The sequence below is a fragment of the Gymnogyps californianus genome, chromosome 28 (genome assembly GCF_018139145.2).
Source record: "Gymnogyps californianus isolate 813 chromosome 28, ASM1813914v2, whole genome shotgun sequence".
Taxonomy (NCBI): Eukaryota; Metazoa; Chordata; class Aves; order Accipitriformes; family Cathartidae; genus Gymnogyps; species Gymnogyps californianus.
In genome coordinates, this window is record NC_059498.1 from 6,451,334 (window position 1) to 6,478,861 (window position 27,528).

Below are 27,528 nucleotides of genomic sequence, written 5' to 3' on the forward strand. Positions count from 1 at the left end.
TAATCATGAAATCCTCAGCACATGCAAAAAGTCAACTGGATAACAAAGAAACTTAATCATCTTAATGTGGCATTTTAATGATGCTGCTGATTTGCTATGCCAATTCAGAGATAATGAGCCCCTAATGCTACAGATGTTCAGCCAGACTAAAGAAAAAAAAAAGAAAAAAGAAAAGCTTTTCTTGTATGCCATTTCCTAACTATCCAATTAAACAAATTGTGAAAGCATATAAATAGTTTACCAGGTTTTGACAGCTGTTAATAGGATTCAGATGCCCAAGAACAAGAAGGGAGTCTATACGTGTGCATATTGAAGGATTCTTGTGACTACCTGGATTTGACAGGTATTAACTGATGATTCATCACCGTTATCTCCACAAATTGTCGCCAGAAATAGCAGTATAAAACCAAAACCTAGCGTACACATACTAGAGTTGGTCCCCTCCCAGAATGTGAGATACCTTTACCTAAACCAGCTTGAAACAGAACAGACATACGTGGTGGAACTGAAAAAGTCAGCGGAGTTTCCTAATTAAAGTCAGAATCCTGCACGTTTACGAAAAACACCTCTACAATGGAATTAACACACTGTGGGGGAAGATATGTCATGAATTAAAAAACACCCATATTCCTTAATGAATAGAGAGAAGTTTGCAGTACATCCCATCAAAATCATAAACTGGGGGGAAAAAAATTTAAAAAAAAAAAAAATCAATCCTATACCTTTTATAAAAAAACCTAAGTTTTTTTCCTTAAATAACAAGAAAACAATTACACGTGACATACAGGTATATATTGAAAACGTGGAGACTATAAGTACTGGGGAATTATAAAATGTGAAGTGACACAATAGCAACATGAGATGATTTTTTTTTTAATAGAGGCAACACAGCCAGAGATAAGGCAACTTTTCTCCATGTCTGTCTTCTACACCACTGCAGATATCAATTCTAGGGAAGGGAAAGGAATTCAAGCTTTTTTGGCCCAACCCGGCTTTGTTTCTTCCACTGACTCCAGTGATAAGCTCCCTTTTTCACAACAGCAGCGATGCTTTTATGAGATCATTGTTTGCCAACAAAGGAAGAAGCAATCACCTAGAAGCAGTATCAGCTTTCAGCTAGACAGCAGCGGCAACAACAGTAATGAAGACGTAGTGTCAATAAATGTGTACTCCCTTGTACAGCGCATCCGCCGCCGGACTTGTCCCACTCGGGCGTCCCCACAGCTGAGGTGCCCTTTTTGTGTCACTACAGGCCAAAGCAGATTCTTCTGCAGTGAAAATCCCAAGTACCGCATTCAGTACTTCTGTTCTGCAACGCGCTGGAAATCCAGAGATTTCACTTCCTTGACTTACTAAAAATTATTAACTGGGCATATTGGCTTTATTTTATCTTTGTGCCTTCCAGTATTTTCTTCGTACTGTTGTTCAGTATCCATTTTTGTACAAAACCCAAGCATCTATTTTGTTTAGATACTGTATAAAGCGTACTTGAGTGGTAATTCCTAAATGAACCAGTGCAGTGTGCACCTGGTGGAAATTTCACTTCTAAAAATAGGAGAGAAACTTTCATAATTCCCCTTTGTGGAGTGCATGCTCTATGGTAATGAGTTTCCTTGTTTTTATCGTGACTTGAAACAAAAATAGACGCAAATCAAATTGAAATGCAGCACTGAGAATTGGAAAGGAAAAAACCCAACAAACCAGGCATCATTTTCCAAGCACTCGGATGTGTATTTTCTACTTCATTAATACCAGTGTCTATCATTAAAACACAGGATAATTTATCTAGTTGTACAATTAATTACAACAACAACAACAAAAAGCCCACGCACACATCATCTCCAAGCTCCTGTGAGCGAGGAAACTTGAATTACGTAACTGGTTCTTAAAGCATCTTATTCAAATACAGGGATTTTTCTTATAAAGCTGTGTATTCCTGTGTAAATCTGTAATTTCATACCTGGTATTTCCCACCTATTACCAATTTCTGCCTAATAATAATCTAGTGGGTTTTTTAGGACTTTCATTCAAAAGGTTTCCAAAATATGTTAAAGTTACACTAAGAGAAATAGTGATAAAGGAAAAACGTTATCCAAAACTGAGTGCTACCAAAGCTGGAGTTAGACAGGACAACTGCACAGCAACACCAGGCAGCACTAGGCCATGGTTTAGGGAAGGAAATGAAAAATAATGCATTTAACTGACACTACAAACAGAATTTGGGGAAGCCGAATGTTATTACCTGAGACAATATGACCAGGGGCTAGAAAACTGTGGTTAGTACTATGCTAAAACTATCATGGGATTTTATTTTTACTTTTTAAATTAAAAAAAAGAGTCAATAGCTTGCCGTTTTTCCTCAACTGTCTATTCCCCCAGTGTTGCGCCGGAGCACAGAGGATCAGAGGGAATGCCACCCCACAACCCTGGGCCTACAGTGCCCAGATTTTCCAAAGCCTGTTGCAGATGAATTTTGTTTCATTGATGACACCTGTTAACATTATCCTTTCAAATCTTAATATCTTTAAAGTCTCCCTCTTAAAAAAAACCAGCACAGAAAAAGATGAAACTGTACGAGTTCTTCCCTTCTGCTACAGTTGAGATAACATCACTCATAGAAAACATTTCTAAAATTACAATTCCTTAAGTCCAGAAAGCCAGATACAATCACAACCGTTAAATCAGACTTCAATTAGACAGTTAATCAGAGAACATCTGGACCTAACAGTCAGACTGAAAAAGGCCACATGTTAAATTCAGATAATCGCCTTCATTAGTTATATCAAGGGACCTATTACTAATACAACCGCTCAAGCATGATCGTCTCTGGTCAACTGCTTTTTCAAATGAACTTCAAATCTGCGAAGTTGAAAGTGTAGTTTCATTTAGCCTTTTTTAATTCATCTCCCAAAAGTCTTTCTTACAATGCAATATACTCTTTTGTTTGATACAAGAAAAATATAATATGAAGAGAAAATATAATAATATGAAGAACAGGGAAATCTGTGATAAATATCAATGGAATTCTAACACCTATAAACTGAAGACAGGAGCTTGGTTAAGATGTTGCTTGAAAATCCTTGAACACCATAATCTTCACAAAACTAAGTGTATTGATTTGATTCAACTTGAAAAAATTTTCCAGTCGTAAATAATCTAGATTCTGAGACTTGAATTTTAGATTACAAGTACATTCTCACCAAACTGAGGTTTTTATAATTAAATACTTCTGTTTTACTTTTAGCCTGGTCTTCTATAGAAGCGTATGCATCCACTCTGTGTTCCCTTAGTAACATTCAGACCTGTACACCAAATCCAATCCTATCTGGCAGAGGGGAAGGCTTCTCAGAATTATTCCGTTCTGACAATCGGCCTGTTCAACAGACGGCCCAGGAGTACCTGCATCTCCCGAAACCACTCCTGGAGGTGGTGCTCCTGCATCAGGAGAAACAGTCGGTGTGCCTGGCACACTTGGCAGGTGAGGTGCAGCGACAGACTGTTCAACAAGAATACATGGAATTGAGCTCTGAATTAAGCAAAGTTCGTAACAGCTCCTGCAGAGCAGCAGAAGGAACAAAAACAGGAACAAGAACTGGAGCACATGAATGCAGGGTGATGGGAGACGGTGTTGAGAACATGGCAAAGCTAGCCTGAGGTACCACAAGTCAAACATGCCATCTAGCACACGATGCAAACTTTGCATAATTCAATTAGGAGTCAGCCAGCAACAAGACACAAGCCCACTGGAAACCGAGCTTCATCAATTCCAACACTCATGGAACTATTTGCTGCACTTTAGCAAAGTTTTGACTCTTGCGGATTTATTTCTGCTTTCCGATACCTTTCCAGCAGCACAAACAGTAGTAAACCTGCCCCTTAAACTCACACATTTTGTGCCAAATGAACAGCCTCGTTTGGGGGCAAAACGTGAGTCATCTTAATTAACTGATTTCCTTTCCACCAACCTGTATTTCTAAAAATGGATTATTTTCTACAATGACATGTGATTTGAGTTCCTAGGGCCGTTTTCTTCATCTTCACTTATTTCCTGCTGGGGGTGGGGGTGGGGAGGGAACACACAACTCATCTACCCTGGACTAGATTTTATTTCGATGCCAAAGGAACAAGTATTTCTCTCACCGTTAATTTCAAGGAATTATTTTGTATGAATCCAAGATACACACTGTAGAACAAGTGAAGAAAAATGCAGTTTTAAGAGTTATGGAAAGGAGTCCATCATCGATTGAACAACATTGTGCCTCCATTCTCCTTCCAGACCTCGTCTTCTCTGACAGCTTACACCAATAGTCAGGATATCTCAAAAGCAAATTCTGTTTTCTGCTAACTGTAACGGGTTAATTAGAATAAGAAATAGCTGCACTTTTCTGATCATTTCAAGGCAATCAGAATATCCGAGTTTCTCTATCAGCCCTGGGCACTCTGGGCTCCCCATTGTGCAGGATAGTCCAAGCTAATGTCAATCATTTACAGGCTGTGGTGACACAACTGACTGTGTTGATGTCACTGAACGTGCTTGGCAGCATTCCTGCTGCTGATAGTACAGCACTGTAGAGCTAAAACAAAGTCAAGAGGATCTTTTGTTGATAACACTCCGATGCGACTTTCAGTTCATGCATAGCCACCAAAGCAGAGAGACCTGACACAGTTAAGCAGTACAGACTCCTTGCCTGGTTTTAACACTTACAGAAATCCCCTGTTAAGTGAACTTCTGCAGCACAGTACTGCTGATGTTGTGAGATAACCCCTGAGTCCCATGAGCGGTAGGGCTCGATCTGGGCTTGGGAGATGTAATATTCTGATAAAAAACGGCACTTCCTTTTCAAGCAGATAAGTGTGTGTGCTAGCAGCACCACTGGAACCTCAGTACGCGCCTAAGCGAGGGTTTGTCATCCTCTCCTGTCTCACTCCAGCCTTTTAACCGCCCCCTTTCACACACCTAAACGCAGCAGCAATTAGCATCCATAAACCACAAATGTGGCTTCTATTTCTTTTTATTTCACAACCATGAAAGCTAGCTAACATTCATAACACCCAAAAAGTTGTCTGCCTCAACAGATGAGGGAATTAAGACATAATTAAACACTTGTGCTTGACTGTGACTCCCACAGGAAAGAAGGTGGCTTTTTTTGTTTAATTTTTAAATTAAGGACGCTTCAACTTTGGCCACCAAAGGTACCAGTGTTGGGGGCACATAAAGAAACAAGGGAAATTAAGTGCTTCCTCCCCTCTCTGTCTCATTGCTTGACTCTTTTCAGACTAGATACAGGAAGCACCATGGGAACAGTGTATTTTTATGGTTGCAGGCAAGCATACACCATGTGCACCACAGCATGCAGCTTCCATTCCCTTGAGGCAAAAAAAGGTTTTTTCTTTCTTTTTTTTTCCCCTGTTCTCCATCAAGCTTTTAATTAACATATTACTATAGCCTTCTGCCTAATCGTTTGCCCTATACTTAGCAATCATCACAGTTGAAGCCCTTTTAAAAGGGGTGTATAACAGGGCAGGTTGAATTGTTTTCATTGAATGGCATCTCACCGTTGCCAGTTATGACACAGACATATGAACAACACGTCAGCCAGTGTGTTTGCATGTGCTCGGAGAAGTACAAATACGGAATTGTTTGCTGAAAAAGGGGATTTTCTTATACCAGATGAGCACCAGTTGTGATGACGTTTCAGCCCTATACACTAGAGTGCCTTTATGAAGTTTCTGTAGCCTTTTGAAAGGATCACAGTCCCACTTTCTGCAGACCTAGCATAAAAGGCTCCACCGAACTAGAGTTTGACAACATCCAGATCTGACCAGGCTCCAGCTTCTGTTCAAAGTCTCAGACTGTCCCCACAATGTATTTAGAGTGTCACCCGTTAATAATGCAAGATTCACAAAAAATGTATAGTCCAAGACTGGAAGATTACTACTTACTATGAATGCTTGACGAAACATGGAAAAACCAGACATGATTGTACTGAAGAAACACATGTTATAGACATATTAAGGCAGTGGAAAGCAGGCTATCGAATGTTTGATCTCTCTCTATGAGTCAGTGGCCTCATGTTCTGATGATGGCCTTCAGCAGATGGAACAAACCCTGTCGGCATGGATCATGCAGGGGTTCAGGATTAAAAAAAGGAGTTTTCTGTGATGCAGTCTATCATCAACGATGAACTGTGAAGATACTGAAGTGGAATTGCTCACTCACAAAAGCAGTCGATCACGGATACCACGATTAACATTTATGAGAACCACACAAACATTCTTCATTATTTCTCCTTAAATTTGATATGTAATGCGGGTATTAGTGATCACAGCTGGAAAAGTGCCAAGTAGAGCTTATTTTTTTTTCTGTAAACAGACAGACTTTTCAGGTGTAGGCAGGACATAATCCATTTCCCAAGATCTATCACCGATACTGCCGATATTTCTATTCTGTGATTCTGGAGAATACTATATATTCATTTTTACCAGGGTTAGTGATCCCCGAACGATAATACTCCCACCAGGGCAGCACTGTCAGAATGTGGTTTCACTTATCTAGAAGTAAGGCAGATAGTTATTGACCCGCAAGGACTGCTCAGTGACTAACGTAGCTGCTACTGTTATATAGTAGGCATGACATGAAAGCTAAGATTATTTGTGAATTTTAGTATCCAACAGCAACTGAGCTGGCGGCGTTGTTAGGAAGAAATTTAAACGCACCTACTGATATTCGCACAGCCTAGAGTACTAGCACAGCATGCTTAAATATTTAAGATTTATTGTGCTTCCGGTATCAGAATGACTGTAGAGAACTGTATGTGAAGCAATGAAGTAAACACAAGATATGTTTTATTTTGTGCCATTTTACACTGAGATACTGTAGCTAACTTCTTTGTGCATTTAAAACAGCTTTCTCCTAGCAATCATCTCTGTATTCCTATAGCGAGAATCAAAAAATAGAGCACTGTGGTACGGAGTAGGTTCGTACTCACTTTCTAATGAATGAATGCTCTAATGGTAAGGGAGTCTATCAGAGTGAAATGATGTTTTATTGATATTTATAGCATTATCTTTGAGATGTAAATTTTCAGTATTTGCATTCCAGAACAAATTGTAAAGAGACTTTAAGAGATCAGCAGCAATATGAAAAATGAATGGTGTATAAGAGCAGTATCAACATAAACATTCTCTCACAAGTGCCTAAATTGTACCTGACTTAAATGTATGGAAAAGAGCCTGAGAAACAGTACTGAAGCTGAAGGGCACAGGACAGTCAAGGAGCTGAAAAAAGACTTGCTAGATGCCATGACACTGCACCTGCAAGCGGTATAGACAGGGCTCCTGGAATGGGAAGGTGGGGAGAAGCTACAGCAATTCCTCTTGGATGGTCAATACTGAGGGGTTTGTGAAGGAAACCCTGTCCTGGCTTCCTGTATCCACAGCTTAGTGACCAGGAGGAGCGAAGGACAGGGACACTGGGAAAGCAGAGGCAGAAGTGAGCTAGTGCAAGTGGAAACGGCGTAAGGGCTGGACATACGGCTGTGAGTATCTTATGTGCTGTGAGATCTGAGAGAGAGGTCAGATGCCTTGGATGTAGAAAAGGCTCCAGCGTTCCATGTTCCGTGGATAAAAACATTAAACTTCTCTTCTTAGGGCAAGCAGAGCAGAACTCACCTGCCCAAGCTAGCTGCTACACCGCAGACATCTATACTAAGCTACTCTCCACTGGCTATACATGGAGTCCTCTTCAGAAGCAGCTACCTTGGGGACACGAGGCATTTCATCCTAAGTCAGACACCCAAATTTGGTCAGAAAACCTGCGTGCTCTCTCTCCATCAACCGTCAAGAAAGGCCAGACACCAGTACAGTTCTAGACACCAGTGCTGTAGATACCTAAGTGAGATTAATTTGATCCTCCTCACGGACTCTTTTGCTATTGCAGCACTCCCTGGAGTGTTTTATGTTGTTTTGTACTTTGTTAATAAACAGATACAAGTTTAATCTTTAATAATGCAAAAGTTTAACATCTGAACATTTCATTTTAGTCCAAAATAAAGTCATCACATTTACATTACAGGGAACAACCAAGGCTACTTGGGCAACCAAAATAGAGACAGTTCTTTAGTGATTTACTTGATTCAAGTGATACGTAAATGCTACCTCAAAACTACTAACCAAAGCCACAGACATAATTTGTCTTGACAATGCTGTACTGCCATGGACATGCAGTACTTAAAAGGCAACGTGAAACTGGTAAAACAATGTATGTCTTTTCCCCAGTATATGTATACCACATCCTCTACCAGGCAGCATTTTTCACTGTTTGTGGTTGAGAACTGGCATAAATGAACACGCTCAGCTCACTGGCAGGAGTGTTTATTAATGCTGTGATTTCAGTTTATGAGCTTCTAGATCAAGGAAGAAATTCAAGGTCTCTTGCTCTATATCTATGTCATATACACATATACAAATCCTGAATTCTGAGGGCCTGTAAGATTGCTCAGTCCAGGAGCTGCTTCTTTTATCTTTTATCTATTAAGTGAAGAGGGCCTACCAGTTTTTAAAGATACACAGCAATATGCATTTATGCAGGGCTTCTTAAACAAAAAATAGTACATATTGTTTTAACATTTTATTCATACCTGTGTCTTCTTTCGGAGTTGTATAGGAAGGGTTTACCGTTCAAATTAAACAATGAACATGGTAAACTGACCAACCTTCTGTTCACCCACAGTTTAAAGTACAGGATTACTGCTATAGTTCTAAATTTTACAGGGCTGAGTTGCCCTATGAATTTGAGGTAACTTGTCCTTTCTTTCAAAAAAAAAAAAAATCGCCAAGTTATTTTTTAGATATCAGAGTAGCTTACCAACATTAATAAAAAGTGCAGTCCTAACACATGCATTTGTCATATGCAAACTAATTTTAAGAATTTGTATGCTACAACACACATTAAAAGAGCCCACCATATGCACATGCTTTTTTATCTTGCTATCCATATTTCATAGATCCTGTAAAAGTGACCTTTATAAAATGCACGTGAGGTTCCCTGATGGAAAACGGTTGCTCCTCCTTTAGAGCATGTTGAAATGCTCTAAACTAATTGTATTGTTATTGCTTTTACAGACATGCAGGCAAACCAGAGTCATGATCCAGAATAAACTTTCTAATCACTCTTACAGCATAATCAGATGAATAAAAAGACAAAATATAACTATTTTTTTTCAGAATTCAATCTCCACTTTACCTCCTGCTTCTTCATTAGACTGATTGTGTTCCTTCCTATCTTCCGCATTATCCATACTTTCCATTTCCTGGGATTTGTTCAGATTACAGTCTGTCAAAACCTCCTGTCCTTCTGAAAAAAAAACCCAAACAAACCAATAATTAACTATTTATGCTCCAAGACTATTTCCAGGTGATAACCTCAAAGTATTTGCAGACTCCCAGTATTGCTCACAATGCCCACAATCTTCTTTCTATAGATGCATTAGTTGCAGTTTGGTTGAATGGATTTGCTTCCCAAAGTCATACACAAACTCTCACACAGAGTACACACCTCTAACTAAGTCTTAAGCTTTTGCTCAGATTTAACTATTCTGGAGGTTGTTCTAAATGACAACAAAACAGGAATAAAATCCAGTATATGTAACTCTATAAATCATATGTATTCTGACAACTGCTGCTAGCAGGTAAGCAAGCAAGCTCTTCAGAGCACGGAAAAGGAATCACTGCTCTACTTTGTTCATTTAAGCAAAATATTAATCATTCCGGCCCCAGGCCAGGAAACTGCTCAAGCACGTTTAATCGGAAGCGTCTTTGAACCCAGTTGCACTTCTCTGCTTATTTCACATATGTCTTTTTAAACATCAACGTTATCAGAAAGTTTTCTGCTGACCACTGTGGCAGCAGTATGTCCCAGAAATCCAAGCCTCTCTTCTCTGAAATTAAGCCCCGTTTTTAACTACGGTGAAATTTACTTGGGTGAAGTTTTTCAAATAAAGCCTCTTTCATAGAATCCATAATACAGACTAACTCAATATTATGCATATTTCTGTAAATTTCAGATGATTGTTTTGTTTAAAAAACTGACAGTGTTTTCCTTCAACAATCCTGTGAAATTTTAAAGTTCACAGCAACATTGTGAAATTGCTATTAAAACTGTTTAACTTATTAACAGTTGGATAGTAAAAAACCCAATCCTTCTCAAGCTAAATATTACATTGGATCTGAAAAAAAGTTTTATTTTTTGACTAACAAGTACAACACTTGTCCAACTCACACAAGAGGTTTGTTTTCATATTTTCAGGAATGCAGTCAACCAAAAGAATCCCATTATTCTTGCTTCCCTAATCAAAACTTCCAGCTTTCTTCGGAAAACATTTCCTTTCCTACTATACAGTCTTTTTTTTCCTTTAGTAGAATTTTCCAATATTATATTGAACTGCCACAGTTTTACTTCAACTAGAATTCACTTTTTGCCTTTAATGCCTATCTTTGTATTTGTGACTGTGTATTCAGTGCCCTGGGAATCTAAACAAGCTGCAATTCATATATTTTTCCCCATTTAAATTTAAAATTTTCAAGAGGGTGAAAGAACATAACTTGAACAGCACAGTACCTGCAGCCATGGGCTGTTCCTGAGAATTACTTAGGTCCATACCTGCCTGTGAATCTGCAAAAGACAGAAAAGCAGTCTGAGTTGCTTAATATTTAGAACCCTTCATGACACAGTTATTATAATCTTATACATTCCCATTTTCTTGACTGAAAGCAAAATTGAAAAAGCAAAATTTTCAAAGAAATAAATACCAAATAATTGTTATGTTTCATGGTACAACTTCTTTATATCTTGAGCACTGGCACGTGCCCAGAAAAGAGATTAAGTATTATTTTCTAACTTCAAAAAATTATAGAACAGAGTAACTTACACTTTCAATTTAACATCTCATTTTGCACCCTGTGAGCACAGCACAGTGGTAGTAACTCTGTATGAAGTGAATCTCTGTAAAGCACAAAGTACAAGATATTTTTGCATTCCTTTTCCAATACAAAGGGAAAACCCTATTATCTTCACAAGATCTACTTGGCTTTCCTGGGAATGCAAGTCTAATTCCCATTTAGAAATTCTGATAGGGATCAAATGTCAGGAATTTAAAAAAAAAAATTTAGAGTACTACATACGTGGCCTGGTTTCCAAAAGTGCTGAGCACTCAGCAGACAGCTCTGAGGACAATATAAGCTGCAGGTATTTACATCTCCCAGTCCAGTGCCCAAATTTAGGCTGGCGAGTTTAACTGGAGGCACAGATCTGACCTGTCCAGTTAAGTCTTTACTCAATGCCTTGCTGTCTTGAGATTTCATTGATAGGAGCGTTGATTTTCTGAACAGTGTCACAGCTACCTGCTCCCTTCCTCCTTTCTTTCCTCTAGCTTTTCTTCCTCTTTTTTTTTACATACCAGAAAATCTTTCATCATCTTTGAACATAAAAAATAATAGCTCCAGGACTCATAAAATTCATTCCTGGCAGTTACATAACAGAAATACACATGCAGTGGCCATGAGGTGTTAACCACTAGTGACATTTACCCTGTAATTATCTATCTTTACCACCACTGTATATGGAACATTTTTGTGGTCTCTGCAACGTCAAAATATAAAGCTCTGTTAACTCTACAGCGAAGAAGCCTAGTATCAGATGAGGCTATCCAAAAAACCTGCATGAATAGAGGATGGGCTGATGCTCCAACAAAACAAAGGCAAACTCAGAGAAGAAAAAAAGCAACAACAGAACTATCCAACAAAGGTTTTTTAAATGTTTGGTTCTATTGTTTCCTAAACGAAAGCATTCAGCTCCCATTTCTCAATAATGGGTCTAAGAGTTACATTATGCATGTAGTTCCCATTACTCTTAACTAGCTATTACCAAAGAGCAGCAAGAAAAAAAACCACTATTAATGATTCAAGTCATCCAGCAGTGGCCTGAGCTCTTCAGGGTGTAACTCCTGACTGCAGACAAGTTGTTAAGCTATTAGCACTTATGAAATGTATCCTAAAATTAAATCAGAGCTCCTACCCTTTCATGCAAATTTAGCAGGAATGCAAGCTTTTCATTAAGTGTCTTTTATTAGAGCTAAGAATGTTGCCTTGTGTCATAAAGATAGTCACGGAATTAAATGACAAAAAGTTCAAATATTTACTAAATCTGTATTTTTAAAATAAATAAATAAGATGAAGGAACTCCATAGTTACAGCTCTTAATTTGTCTTTGTTTCATTTTATCGCACCAGGAAAAGTGAGGTACAAAGAAGCAAACAGACCAATTTGTACTGTGAATAATGATGGGGAAACATCAGTAAATACACGGTACATGAACAAAATTCTCTCCAGTATTGATTTTAATTTTACATTGTAATAATACAGATACTTAAATTACACAAGCCCTTGTAATTGTGCAAATAATTAAGCTTTGAGCAAGACAATGAAATCCCCATTATTCCATAATAATTGAATTCGATTTTCATTGCATTCAGAAATCCTGTGCAGTTGCCCCATTTGGGTGATAAAGCACTGAACTGGTCAAAGCCCCAGGATTAAGCAAAAAGGATGCCCGCCGGGTGGGGGGAGAGGTGTGGCTTGGAAACTCTGCAGCAATTCTGCCTTCCCCCGGGCTGCCAGGTCTTGAAACGAAGAATTAGAGCCCCTAACGCGGCTGCTTCAAATCAGACAATTCCACATATATTCCTGTATAACTATATTGGTTCAGAAACCATTGTATTCCCCAGGACATCTCCCGAGCGCACAGTCACTCCTCCAAGGATGCATACATTGCTATAGCTTATTGGGTAAATCGCATCAGCACAAGCTTCTGTGCGTAGGGCTCAGTGCAACACCCCTAACAGTCACTCAACTGTTCTGTTCCGAGCACCTCTGAACGGCAGCTACAGGATAACCTGCTAGCCAAGGGTACTGCCTGAACCATGCGACAGCCCAGCAGGACCTGTTCGGCCAGTCCTCAGATGCTCATCGACTTAATGTCGAGATGGTCTCTGCGCATTTATTTACATTTTGTTGAGCATAACAGGCTCCTGTCCATGATGGGCTGCTGGGCAGTACAAGCCTTCTGAAGAGATAAGAATGACGACATACCGTATAACGTTTCTCTTTTTTGTTGAGAAATATCCCAGTCTTTGTATCACTTTCAAGCCTCCAACAACCACTCATCAGTACCTGGTTTCTTTATGGTATTAGTCTCAGGCAGCTTCTTACAGCCTTAGTCGTCTCTTAATATTTAAGCTCAGGTCTCTTTCCCGAGTAAAATATTTTAAGCCAGGTCCTTCACTGTGTCACGTAAGTGTGCTAGAAGGAGAAGGTCTAGGAAGCTTCCATCCCCGATTCTGTACAAATAAGACCATATTTCTACCTAACGTTCAGAAAAGCACAACACGGGAAATCACTTACAGAGCACGTTAGTCTTCCCAAGCTTCAAAGAGATCCACTGACTAGGGCGCATGGAAAGAAGACGCTTGTCTTGTGTGTGTTGCAGCTGACGCACGATGTTCATTTACAAAGCAGAAGTAAAATTCTTGTGCTTTTGAAACCAATCCTTAGCCATCCTGTGTTCTACGCCAATAGCCAAAGTGAGCAAAAATATTCAAATAGCTTGCTAAAAAAGTGCTATGGCATTTTAATACATAACTGTGTTCATACTTTATCCTGGTATTTGACGAGTTAACAGAAGCAACAAAACAGCCTACCTGTATTTTAACCCCCCTAAAATGGATGTTTTTCAAAGAAATGATAACACTAATACCTTTCTATCATCAATACAGCTGTAGCCAACAGAACGGGAGGTACGTCTTGAATTATTATAATCTTACCTGTTTGCCTCCAAAGTGAAAACCAGAACATTGCCTTTTTACTGCCAGCTGCAGTTTTCAACCCAACAGCATTGCGAAGGGGACATCTTTTTAAATCCCATACGCTCTTAGTCCTTCTATCACAGCCTATGGAGCAAACACAGCTTGTTTCCTTGTCTCTGCGCCGTCTTAAGAGGCACAAGCAAGCCAAAAATAAACCACACACCAATCTTGGCTCCTGCCCTACAGGTAGACCTCCACAGCCTTATCCCTAAATGCTCGCAGTGCATTTGCTACGTACAGCAGTCAACCTCTTTCACCCCAACACGTTTTTCCCCTTCAACCCGCACTGCACTATTAAAGAGAGAAAGCCTATCTAATTTCCCCACTGAATGGCCTTCTTCAGCATTTACAGTCTCAATGGCTTTCTGAAGAAGGTACTTGGACCAAATAAACTCTTTGCAGCACCTCTAATACTTTGCTGCTCCTAAGCGTCATGTAATGTTTGAAATGACACGGGCATTTTACGTGCACATGTCATTTTGGGAAGAAATCCTGATCAGCAGTGCATAACTAAGGATAACACTTTTCTCCTATTGTAGCATATGACCTTCTAAAACCAGCAGAATATCTTCCAGTAATTTAACACGTTCATCCCAGTACAGCAAATGGAAATGACAGCATGAGGTCAGCTCTTGTGATTTTTGCAAAAATAAACCAGTCGTGAAGAGATGCAACCAAGTAAAGATTGCAGATTTTGGCTTCCTAGAGCCAGGTCTCAAACACCTACTCTTGCCAGTGCCCGTCGCCCGGTCAGTGACCGTACTGAGCCTCCTCACACTGAGCGCAGAACATCGAGGACAGCAGCATTACCCCTTTGTCCTCAATGGCAAATTTCCCATTGACTCCAGTGGAACCAAGATCTTCCCAAGACCCATGGAAACAGAGACACTTGGCAGTTAGTGTATCCAGAGATAACACAGCATAACACTTTTACATTAACTTCACCCCGAATAGAACAAGCTCGGGCACATTAACTGATGCTCATAATCCCCACATACAGCACTAAAATCTGAAGGCTTATTTGCAGGTTAACTTTAAGTGTACAAGAAATAGGAACACAAAAAAGAGACTTCTTAAATAATCTCAGTTACAATGGCAGAAACACGCTCATTTTCTAATCAGAGACTATACCGACATACCTAAAGAGCTTTCTTCTCCCACAAAAGACATACAGTGGACCCGACTTGATGAAGAAAACGAGGCTGCATTTCTAAGTGCCGAACTGCCATCAGACCCATTCTTTCAAAACATTAGTTATGTCTCTCAAGCAGTGATAGTCTCGATTCAGTCAGATTCTATGAGAGCAATTATTTAAATACAAACATTTAAAAAGCCTTTAGCAAAGGAGAACACATTTTTAAATAGGCAACTGCTTCTAACTTAAAATAACCAAAAGCCTCAAGTCATTGAGACACAACAGAATCTAAGCTCAAGCCCTTAAAACGATGAGTTGAAATAAGAATATCCACTTCTGAAATAATAAATCAAGTGATGCTTTGCAACGCTTCTTTGCCAGGCTTATTAAAAACACTGGTAATTTTGCTTTTCTTCCAAAGCAAATCACGCTGTAGCCCAAGATTAACTCGCAACTTGTTCTTTGCTGGCTCTGAAAGTTACATGCACGTTTTACAAGCGAAAAGAAACCAACACGCCCTTTAATTCGTTAAAACCTAGAATATGAACAGTAGATAAAGCGGGCTCTAAAACCCAGCTTTATCATCCATGTTGTGATGTTTCTGAAATTAAACAGAGAGGGGGGGAAAAAGCCCCGTTCGTTTCCTGTTTAATTGCAACACGCGATTAGGTTTCTCCTCCAGAGGCTGCAATCTGTTTGCAGAAAGCGCTGAAGAAGCCGCTTGGAAGTAAACGGGAGGTGGAGCACGGTGCCAGCGCCCCGAGCGGGGTCGGCGGGGAGGACCGGCGAGCGGCAGCGCCTTCCCCCCCACCCCCCCCACCCCATCCCGGCCCGGGGAAAAGAGCGGGGTCGTTTCTCACCTTCCATGCTCCGGCCGCGGCTCCCGGCTCCACCTGCCCGCCCGGGCTCCGGGACTGTCAGCGGAGCTCACCGGCCTCGCCTCGCCTCCCACCCGCCGCGGGCACCGCGACATCCGGCCCGGCCCGGCGGCGGCGGCGCTCGGCGGGCGGAGAGCGGCGCCGGGCGGCGGGGAGCGGAGCCGACCCGGTCCCAGCCCCGGCCCCGGCCGCTTGCCTGCCTTGGAGCTCGCCGCTGGTGCTAAACGATGGCTACTCGGCGGAGACACCGGCACCAGCGGGCCCCTCGGGAGGGAAAGCGGCGGGGCACGGGTGGCTGAGGGCAAAGAGTGTGTTTTGGGGGGGTGGGGGGTGAGGGAGGCCCCAGCCATTTTTGTAGGACAAACGGCATCAGACTGTGAAGAGCGTCTCCGGAACGAGAGGCTGACACCAGTCCAAGCGCCGCGCTCTCCTCCAGCAGCCTGGCGAAGGCTGTAGGTGAGGCCGTCCTGCAGCAGAAACCCAGAGGCGATGGCCAGCGCAGAGCAGGCTGAAAACCAGCACAGGCAGGCGGTGAACCCCGGGGAGGCAGAGCCGGGAGCACCCCTGCTCTCACGCAACACACTAAGGGGCCAAAACGAAACACTGGAAACCCTGCGCTTTACAGAAAACATCCCTCTCAACTTCATGGGAGATGAGCTCTTTCCCCACCATCGGAGGTGGCTCCACAGGTAAAGAAGCCATGGCCGGTCCTTAGGCCAGGGATACCATCAGGAGCGGGACCAAGGGGAGCAGCTCCCGGAGAAATAAAGCAACCTAACAGGAATAACCCTACCCTGAGGGCTTAGCCACGCTCCCACGTTCAGGGCCAAGGCAGCCAGGTGATCACACAGGTCCCCAGCTGCCCACCACATCTCCAGCTAGGTCGCCGGTTCCCTCCAACCCACGTCCCCACCAGCGAGCCTATCTGACGAGAAGCGTGCTCTGTTTCCCCCCAGCTGCCCCAGCGCTGCCAGGGGGGAAGCCATCTGACAGCCCCTTCTGCGGAAGGGTCGCCAGCCGGAGAAAGGGATCCACAACCCGTTACGGAGAGCCAGTCAAAAATGCTACTTAGCATTTTCGGGAACCCTTCATCTTTAACGCCTGCAGCAAGCGCCAACACCTAAAATAGCGCGGGAAAGCCGTTTGTGATGCCTTGGGTTAGGTCACTCAAGGGACAATAGCTATTCATACGGAGAGTTTAGCAGGGCGACACGGAGCTGGTTTGCGTTGGCAGACTTCTGACTCATTTTATTTTACACTGCAGAGCCAAGTAGTCTAAGGCTTTATTAGAACTGGTGTGGCAATGGTGCGCTGGGATGCCCACGCACATGAAAGAGTAAGTTCTGTTCTACAGACTTAATTTCCTTTGTGTGCAATTTGTCCTGGCTTTGTTTACGCATCATGTAAACATGGTAAGGCAGCCTCAAACTGCTGCTTTCTTTGCGTTATTCCTTAACAAATCGCACTCCTTGGACCGTACATTAAATGACGGAGATAAGAGTAAAATAAAACTTGTCAGCTGTTTTTCTTAACAAAAGAGCATTGCTATTTAGAAGAAAATCAAGTTACAAAATTGTTTAATAAATTAAAGCAAATACGAATTTCAAAGTACTCAGGGAATTGTTAAATAATGCTTTTTGTACCTCTAGTGCAGGCTTCTGAAAGGAGGCTCACTCTACACAGGGCTCGGACGGGGCTTTGAGCAACCCGACCTAGTGCAGGATGTCCCTGCCCACGGCGGGGGCTGGCACCAGATGACCTTTACGGGTCCCTTCCGACCCAAACCCTCCTATGATTCACAAGGAAGCATGAGCTGTGCCAGACCAACGCGGTCTTGACTTTATGTGCAAGCTAAGCACTAGTCATGGCATTTTGCTTCACCCAAAGCCCAGAGCTATTTACCAAGAAAAGGCCCAAAAAGATAATAGCTGGCCTAGATCTCAGATCAGCACAGAACATCAGTGCATCAGCATAGGTCGTGTTTGCAGCTTCGAACTCCGATGAGCCAGAGGCAGCTGAGAGAGAAAAAGGCAAACAACGAACCCAAGATGCTGTAGATGGAAGGCTCGCTGATCTTCAGCATGACTAGGGCAGGGGCACCTCTGGACCCTTGGGGTTATTGCTGCATCTGTTTATTACAGTTTTATACTTATTTCATCACATTGTGCTTTTGGTTTGGGTTGGGCTTTATTGGCCCTGCAACTCAGCTATATTTTAAAACTGAGAAATGCATGTTTTGGGGTAAGAAGACTGATAGAGGCTTAATGCATTTTTGTTCCTTTACTACATATGTTTTCCACAAAGGGGTCCAGAAATCAGTAATAACACTCATGCGACTTGAGAATCTAGGAGTTAATGAAGTGGCAAATGAAATTGTGATCTGACCTGGTCACTTGGACATAAAACCAAAGACAGCGAGTGCGAATTACCATAGCTCAGGTGTCTGGTGACAACACAACACCAAAACAGAATTCTCCCACTTACTTTCTGTGTTGTGTCAATGACTGCTTCTTAAATTGATGCTTTTCCAAAGATTCTGCAAATACAATGTTAAAAAAAGATATCTGGGATAATCAAGCCCAATTCTCTGCTATTCCAGACAATCTCTGCATTCCCCTTCCAGAACCATTTAATAATTAGGAAGGTTTCTTGCTCCTATGAACTTTAAGGAAGCCCTGGAATCTACTGTGTGGTGATCAGAAACCTCTGTTTTCCATCCCAGGATTATTCATGGCCATTTTCTCTTACTGCCCTGCCAGATTTGTTCTCTAATTTAAATCTTTACTTTCCCTCCCATTTACCATCAGATAATCAATCATGTCTTCTCTCTGCTTTTATTTCAAGGGCGGAAATCAAAAGAGCCTGGGTTTGCCAGCCTATAAAAAATGCCACGATGTTCATCGTGGCCCTCCTTTGCATTATCTCTGCTTTAGATCACCCACCTTAAAGATCAGGGACAAAACTTGTGCTCTGCATCCCAGGTAACATCTCTCCAGAGCCTTGCACAGGTCATTCACGTGACCCTGTACTCCTGGAAATCTCTCTACATATTTCCTAGGATAAAATATTTGCCTTTTTAATATCTACTCACACCATGATCAAGTTTACAATACATTTTTTTTCCTCTTCTATCATTTCCTACTGACAGAACTTATAGCTGTTAGCAGGAATACCTAGTAACTCATAAATACATGACTTCACATTTTGTCCTATCAAATCCTCCCCCCGCCATTACTCTGTTCTTAAGCTTAACCAGCTTTTTTTTTCCCCGAGTTTACAAATCTGTAGTGACAATTTATCAGTCTGTAACTTAGAAATATCATAGACTGGAAAAGGAATGAGTCATCTGACTAAAGACACAGACCAGGAGCCTAAGTTTGTAAAGATTCAAAACTGCAGACAAAGCTTTATAGTAAAGATACTATTTTATAATAATAATAATAAACAAGCTGGGGACCGATGGGCTGTGTAGGACAGTTACAGGACAATAGGCTATAAACATCCTTAGGAACAGAGGATGCTCAGACTGAAATATGACTAGTTTATAGCAGACACGTTAAAAACTGAATCATTTTGCCTATACGGCGTAAGCGTGAAATGTTAACTTTGAGTAAAACTGAAAACATTCAACACATGGGAACGCTGGATCTTTTGAGGTGGTCCTAATTATGAACTGTTCAGCAGCTCAAGGAAATTAAAAATGAAAACCCTGACATAGTTCTTATACCTTAACCGACCACTTGAGAGTTAATATCTTGGTCTAAGGAAGAAGAAAGTGTGGCCACTTCCCTGCAAAGAGAGAGAAGTGAAATAGAGGCAGTGCACACATTTAGTAGGGCAAGGAGTTTTGCAAGACATGAAATGAGGGACACTAGGCTTGAGTAAAAGTATTTTCCATCAATAATTTGATACCTTTTCACACTTTTTTTTTATGCTTTATTAACGAAAACTCATAACTTAAGTGGTTTTACGTAGAAGCATTGAATTAAAACTTTTACAGCTATCTACAAAAATAACTCTCATTCCTGTGTTGACTGGTTCCATATTTGTTATGCAAATACTATTACATCATTTTTGGACACTGGCATGGTCTGGGGCTGCACGATAAATATGATTTAGCTAACTGCCAGAGGCTTGGCCACAGTTCCCAATCTTGAGTGTCTCATGATGTGCAGTGTGGTCGAATGCAAGTACCCTCCTCTCCCTGTTCAGCTGTTTCCTGAGTATTTTTATAACACTCACTCTAGAAACAAAATATTTCTACTTTTAAAAGTCATAAGCAAGTCTTCCAAAACATTTAACTGACTTCAAAACCAGTGAGTACTTGAAGTAATAATGTGGCATTTGGCTTTATTTTTGAGCCAACAGGATATGCCCGGCTCTTACTTTCAGTCTTTCTCACTGCAAGTGGCAGGAATGTTTTTTGTTTTTAAGCTGAAAGTACCTGTCCCGTAATGACTCGCTCCAGAAACCTGCAGCTGAAGAACACCCTGGTGTGCAAAGCTTGCAGTCACCTCAAAACGCGGAGTTGGGGACGCCAGCCCGGCCGGCCCTGCGGTTACGGGGCAGGTTCAGCACACCGAGCAGACAGACCACAGCCCATGCCTGAACCTATTCCCTCCTCCCCCCCTAGTTTCCTATCCTTGCCCACACAGCTGGAAACACCACCTTAAGAGTCAAAAATAAATTTCACTACGCACTGTGGAAGAGCGACATGGTAGTTTCTCAAGCATGGGGTTGAGGCACGACAGCGCAGGAGCCCGGGGCGGGGGGGGGGCGGCTGGCACCCGGGGAGCGGGGCCATCCTTCACTAGCCAAGCGGCCCACAGACCTGTGAGGCAGGAAAAAAAAAAAAAAAAGAAAAAAAAAAAACAGAGAATTTTTAAAAAGCACAGGGTGTGGGTGAGGAAGAGGCGGCCGAGCGAGGAGCTGCCGACCGCCCTTCCCGCCCGAAGCGCTGCGGTGAGGCAAGGAGAGGCTGCACACCCCCGCCGCGCCGTCCGCCGGCGGCGCTGAGGAGAGGAAAGGGCGGGAAGCGCCGGGCGCGCGCGAAGGGCGGGCAGGGCCCTGAGCGCCCCCCCCCCAACCCCGCCCCGCCCCGGCGGTTGGCGCCGCGCGGCGGCCGTTGGCGCGGTGGGAGGCGGGGAGGGCGGCGCGGTGTTCATGGCCGGGGGCGGCGGGAGGCAGCGCTCCCCCCCGGGGCCCCTCTTGGGGATGGTGGCGGTGATGGTGGCAGGCTTGGGTGCTCTGAGCGGAGGTACCGAGGGAGGGAGCGGCAGGGCCGCGGCGATGGGTGCCCTCTGCGAGGGATGGTGCCCTCAGCGAGGCACGGTCTCCTCAGGGGGCAGCTGCGGGGCTCGGGCTGCTGAGGGACGGGGGCAGTGGGCACCTCTCCGCTCGGGGCACGGCCGTCTGTGGAGAGCAGTTGTCCTTTGCAGGACCTTCCCTCGGCAGTTGGCGATAAAAGCCCCTTTGAGATGGGAAGGTGTGGATCCCAGCAGTGCCCTTCTCCCTCTTGACCCGAGTCTGGGACAGCAGCGGTCAGACGGGGCCATCCTCATCTGCCACCATGGCCTGAAAAATCACAAATTCTAACGACCTTCACATCTCCTGGGGGTTCTCGTAACAGAAACCCTCGTGCCTAGACTTCTGCCTACTGTTTCCCAAAAGGCAAAGGCTCACCGATACTTGAAGTCTCAATACCCTCCCACGGTCACCATGTTGCACCCATCCTGGTTCTCCTTGGGGTCACTGTGAAGAGCCTTAGCTTTCTAGTTAGATTTTATAACTATTTTATTGGCTTTTTGTAAAGAGGAAGGCTCAGCTCGTTTGGAACCTGGTATATCAAGGCAAATTGGCAACCTGGGCACTAAAGCAACAAAAACTGGCAAGTGAGCAACGAGTGGGAGCCCTTGTTTTTAAGAAAAGGGCGTGGGGAGAAAGAACAAGTAAGGCAAGAGACAGAAACTCGCTAGGACAAAATAAATGGTTAACAATCACACGTTTAGATTTCTCTCTGTAATATCCTAAGTCCTTTTCCCTACAGTGAGAGCTGTATCTAAGGAAGAGCAACATTCTATTGATTTAATTGATAAGAATTATGTTTATGGCGACACCAAACATGAAGGTAAACTTGTCTTTTATATATATATATATATATATATTTAGGTCTTACTGGACTTTTAAAATGGAGTTTTAAGTACAGTGATCGTTATGTAGGCACCGCTACACACAGAGGTGACACAACCAAGCCTAGCTAAACACAGTGCTGGAGACTCCAGAATACGATCCTGATAGCATACAGTAACAAGGGGGTGGGTGGGTGGGTTTAGAAATACATTTGTCCTGTGGTGCTACTGTAAGCACTTCTGAAAATTTAACGTCTAAATGAGGGTCCCACTCAGCAACGGGCTCAAAATCTGGTGCTTTTTGTGACCCCGCGACATGATTTGTGTGGGACTCGAGTGTCTCCTGCGCACAGTCAGCACCAAGCGTGCTGTGGACAGTTCCGCCATATTAATAAGAGCGAACGGAGATAAAAGATTAACCGTACACTTTTCAAGTCCAAACATGAAAAATAAACTTTGCATTACATTAAATATATTTTTTAAATGAGTACTTGGGGGATTTCATTCAATCGAAGCATTTCATGTCATTTTCCTTATTCTCTTCTATTGCAGTGAACGTGTATGTTAAGGTGTTTACAAATAGCCCGTTTCTAGTATGTATGGATTTGGCTCGTTCTCAAGAAGAAGTAATAGATCCCACGTATTTGTGGATTGGTCCAGATGGAAAAAATTTAGCAGGTTAGTCGCTTTGTTCGGGCTACAAAGGCTTTCCAGTCTGCCTACCTTAGCCATTTTTCCCCCAGTCACTAACAGAACAGGCTTTTTACAGTACTTTTTCACAAACTTAGAAACAGCCTCTGCCTTGGCGGGTGGGGAGACAATCAGGAAAATATGCAGAGATAGAGAAATAGTTTCTGTTTTCTATTTACAAGGGAAAAAGTCAACCACAAATGGCTAAGTAGATTACTGTACGTGAAATCACATATTTTCCTTGTTTCTGTTGATACCACCCTGCAATAGGATGGTGGGTCCAAATAGTCACTTGGTCCTCTGTCAAATTTTTCCACGAGCTCTGACATTAGACTATGTTTCTCTTCTCCCTCTTAAAATTTTCAAGTGCTTGAGATAGATAGAAGGAAACTTGCAATAAGTCCTAAAGGTCATAAATTTTAGACTGTTTCAGACTAACATGAATCAGTGTCATTATGTACAAGAGCAAGCTCTCATCTTCTAATGTTCTAAATGAGCAGAGCATCAGAAACTGAACATTTCCAGTAATCAAGTATTTCCTGTTTCTATTCTAGGGCAAATGTATGTGAATCTTACAGAAACAGGAAAGCTGATGGTGATGGGTTTTAAGGAGTCTATGTCTGGAGCCTACACTTGCACTCTTTCTCACAAAATCATAGAAACTACGACACAAGAAGAAAGAGAAATGGTTGAGGCATATAAATTTATGGTATATGGTAAGATTGCTAACTTACCAGCAAGCTGATGCACAGAGCCTTTGTAGTTTGGTGTGTTTGTGAAGCGCATGTTTATTGCAAGGCTTGATAAAAGAAATAATTAGCTAACATTTTATCCCAGAATAGAAAATAATTTTTTTATATTTGTACACACACACCCCCTCTCCCAGTTTTGGAAAAAGTTTTAAATAGCTGCTACCAAGAATATATGGCCGCTCAAAGAATAAAATAATCTCTACCCTTAATAAGAACAAAGTGAACTACAGCAATTCCAGTGATATCTAAGATCTGAAAAGGAAGCTGGCGTCTGAGCGCAGTCTCCCGCGGGAGAGATTACCGAACATACGCTGGTGCAGAGTGAGCCCTCCGCCCCAACTGCTCGAGCAGCACACTCGAGCCTTCTTCCGCCATTTGTAACCACCATTCACCAGCATCACCTCCCCACGCACAAAATAACATTTCCAAAAATGCTTGAGAAACACTAACTTTTAAAATAATTTTAAAAAGCATTCACTCCTACACCAGAATTGCATAGAATGCTTTTGCATAATCCCGATCCATTTCAGTTACACAACTTTGTAGGCATGCTAGGCATGTGTTATTTTACTATTTGCCCCCTTTTTTGTTTTAATATTTGGGAGCAGAACCTCGTAACATAAGCACGTACATTTCCAACTAAAATGTCTCTTACTATTTGAGTCAGCTCTGGCAAGGACAAATTTGTTCTGTTATGGTTAATGAGTAAACTTTATTTATTTGTTTACTTTTGAATAAGAGCCCATATTTCAGATACAAAGTACACTGATACAGATGATAAGGTTCTGTATCAGATTCAATCTGTGATTACACCACAGAACTCACACACAAACTATTTTCTTAAAGCGTACAGGGAAGCTGACCATGCATATCGAGTCTTTGTTCGCTTTACTACAAAGGAATGCGAGCTAGTAGCTAACGGCCAGTTCTTTGAGGAACTAAAGAAAATCTTAAATAACATCATCTCTGATCTGACGTGTCACATCGTAGAGTCGTCCTACAAATGCCATTCTGTCAAGATACCAAAACAAGGCCTCCTGCATGAACTGTTTGTTAGTTTTCAAGGTAACACGTTTCGGTGTTTGTTTGGGAGGGATCATTTATTTTTGTAAACAACAGAGAGTACTATAAACAACATCTGAAATCCATTGAAGTCAAGTATACCTTCAGAAGTTGTTTCCCTGCTTTCTTTCGGAGTCCCTGTATTTTTTCTTGCTAGCCCACAGATGGAGCTAAAATGCAGTTTATATGTTGAAGTTGTAGTATTGTACTTCTTACAACCTTAGCGAGGAATGTTACTTTTCAAGGTGTGCAGTTGGAAAGGATTGTTGAAAGGAGATAGCTGATAAGATGCCGTGTCTGGGTTTTTTTTGTAAAAAAGGAAAATGGTCATATTTGTTTTTCATTATTTGATTTTTAATAAGTCTGTGACCTCTGTGGTTTTGCTTGATTCTAGGAAACTGCACAGAGGTTAAAAGCAAGAGCCTCACAGTTCCCTTATGGTAATACTGATGTGGCCGTATTGCCTTGCAAAACAGGTTAAATCAACCCTGATGGCCGCCCTAATTTAGAGATGTTTTACCACTGAGGAAAAGAAGTTATTCATTGATGCTTTGACCACATTCTCTCCTGTATCTGTTCTCGTCATGTGCCAAGAGGGACCATCCAACAAGTTATGGAACAGTTTTGTGGCCATTTTCCCCTCAGTGAAGTCAAGAAACGTTCAGAACAAACTGAGGACCCAAAGGTTTTACATTTACGTAAAACTTCAGCCCTTTCTGTAACCTGAGGGTACTGTGTGAGAATTTGGTTCCATTCTTCCTGTCAGCTTAGTATATTTTTCCCCACGTTATTTTATTGTTTGACCTCTGACTCTTACTGGAACAAAGCGATTTCAGTAACTGGACAGAAACCACCAGGATCAAATCTGGTTTTCCCCCTTTTATCAGTCACTCATTTTTCAACATTCAAATGCACCCAATCAAAAGAACTGTTTCAAAACATGATCTTGACTGCAGACAGTGACAGGTGAAAGAAAAGGAAAAAAACCCAAACCCACCATTCTTCACAAATTAGAGGCAAAATTAAGAGAGTACGATAGGATGAAGTGAGCACCGTAAGATGCTAAAAGCGGTAATGCGTTTTATTTGTCGACGTTTTCTGAAATGAACCTCAAGATCCCTGCTTGAGGTATTTGACTTCATTGTAATATATTCTTCAACACATGTACACGTATCTTTTTTCCCCCCCCACCCATAGTCAATCCTTTTGCACCAGGATGGGAAGAAGTTTGCCACCAGGTTCCTTACGATTGCGAAGATGCGACAAACATGAGAGCTCAAGAGGTTCTGTGTCAGCCACCCTTGTGTCTTCTCTGCGTATTTAACACAAATTTCTGCCTTAGCGTCTACAGATTTGACTGGTAGTAATCCAGCTTCACCCAGATTTTATGGGATTAATTGTAAATGACGATCCATGGATTTCAAATAAATCAGTTCAGGATGGAAAACCGTTTTTAAAAGTCAAATTGATCCAAACAGTTTAAAAAAAAAAAATCAGGCTTATTATTTCCTTTATATTTACCTCTAAGAATAAAGAATTATAAACGTTAATATTTAATTAGTATACTGAGCTTCCAGTTCTCTAAACTAATCTTTGATTTATGATTTGGTAAATGGAATACAATTTAAAGTAAATCTACCATAGCTGATTTCTAAAATCTGTTATCTCTGGCTTGTTAATGTTAATATATGCTATCAGATTGCATACTGGGTCTGATCCCAGGCCCTCTGAAGCCAAAGGAAGACTCCCAGTTAAGGTGACTGGTCAGTGTGTGTGGAAATCAGGACTACAAAGTATTTACTGATATTTTTAAAATCAAGAAAAAACAACTGACTCTTTTTTATTCTTCCAATGTTTCTGAATTTTAGGCAAGAGATCGAATTGGAGAGTTTTTCAGTCAGCAGACGTATGCTTTGAAGCACGAGTTTCGAACTGTTCCTACAATACACTATGTGGACAACAGCTTCTCGGTTACTCACATTGACAGTTGTCGGCCAGGTTTTGGGAAAAACGAGATCACCCACAAGAACTGCGCTAGTTGCTGTGGTAAATATAAAATACATCGATTTAAACATAGCTTATTAGCTCTGATCACAGGCTTCCCTGAAGAGTATTTGGTAAATATCAGTGTCAAAAGCAACGATATTTCCATTCATCTTTTGGAAAGACATTCACATCGCAGATTTAAAAAAACCCGATAGGAACAGAAAACAAGCTGGCAGCGTTTGTTAGTGCGTTCGTAGGTGTAACTGTGTTTCCAAATAGAGTAAGTGGAAGCAGTGAAGCGGCTTTTTTTTTTCTTCCAGGTCACTGGTGAGTGACTATGCTCAGGATATAGAGCAAATAAGAAACAATTACCTTAATGGTAGTGCCGCTAGAAAACACTCAGCCGTTTTACAAGACCTTTCGCCAGCAGCACCTCCTGCTAGTTCTGGAGTTGGGCTGTTTAGCGAGAGGCAGGCTCAGCGGGCTGGGGAAGGGCGAGATCTCCCTTACAGCGTCGGGAAGGCACGGGCACGTGGTGGTGTCTGACAGTCCCAGCCCCGGCTGAGGCAGAGGGGAGCTGGCTGAAACGCTGACTGTGTTCTCTTCGCAGTGGTTTGCGATCCGGGAACTTACAGTCCCAACAACGGAGTGACCTGCCAGATTTGTACAAGGCCTCGGGTCAAAAAGTACGGAGCGAGATCTTGCTAATAAACTGACGACAGAAACTGGAAAACCAAAGAGCAGCTGTGAAAGCGTTATTGGTTTTGTGATGTTCTTTTCATTTTTAGCTGCCAATTCTGGAATCCTACATTCATTTTTGAACAATCGCAAAACATCATCATATATGTCCCCCGAGATTTTCTGTATTCAGGGACCACTTAGACTGTAAAAATGACGTGTAAAATGAAGTGTTCACGCAAGGTAAAGTAATTCAGTGAAAAAAAAGGAAGGTTGTCACGTGGCTGTTAGTGCAAAGAG

At 42.0% G+C, this 27,528-nt stretch overlaps 2 protein-coding genes across 2 annotated transcripts in view; one reads left to right on the forward strand and one right to left on the reverse strand.

The window, feature by feature from the left end:
- Positions 1 to 13,683, reverse strand: part of IKZF3 (IKAROS family zinc finger 3) — a 32,871-nt gene extending 19,188 nt beyond the window's left edge. Inside the window, 4 exon segments of the mRNA XM_050911729.1 lie at positions 9,245 to 9,355; positions 10,619 to 10,672; positions 13,459 to 13,641; positions 13,644 to 13,683. Of these exon segments, the coding sequence (XP_050767686.1) occupies positions 9,245 to 9,355; positions 10,619 to 10,672; positions 13,459 to 13,641; positions 13,644 to 13,683 (388 nt within the window).
- Positions 13,684 to 21,095: 7,412 nt separating this feature from the next.
- Positions 21,096 to 27,258, forward strand: ZPBP2 (zona pellucida binding protein 2). Its single transcript, XM_050911963.1, has 8 exons — positions 21,096 to 21,174; positions 21,979 to 22,059; positions 22,613 to 22,738; positions 23,305 to 23,466; positions 24,349 to 24,567; positions 25,762 to 25,847; positions 26,433 to 26,610; positions 27,161 to 27,258. Exons 1-8 carry the CDS (start codon positions 21,096 to 21,098, stop codon positions 27,256 to 27,258), a joined length of 1,029 nt encoding a protein of 342 aa, XP_050767920.1.
- Positions 27,259 to 27,528: the final 270 nt, after the last annotated feature.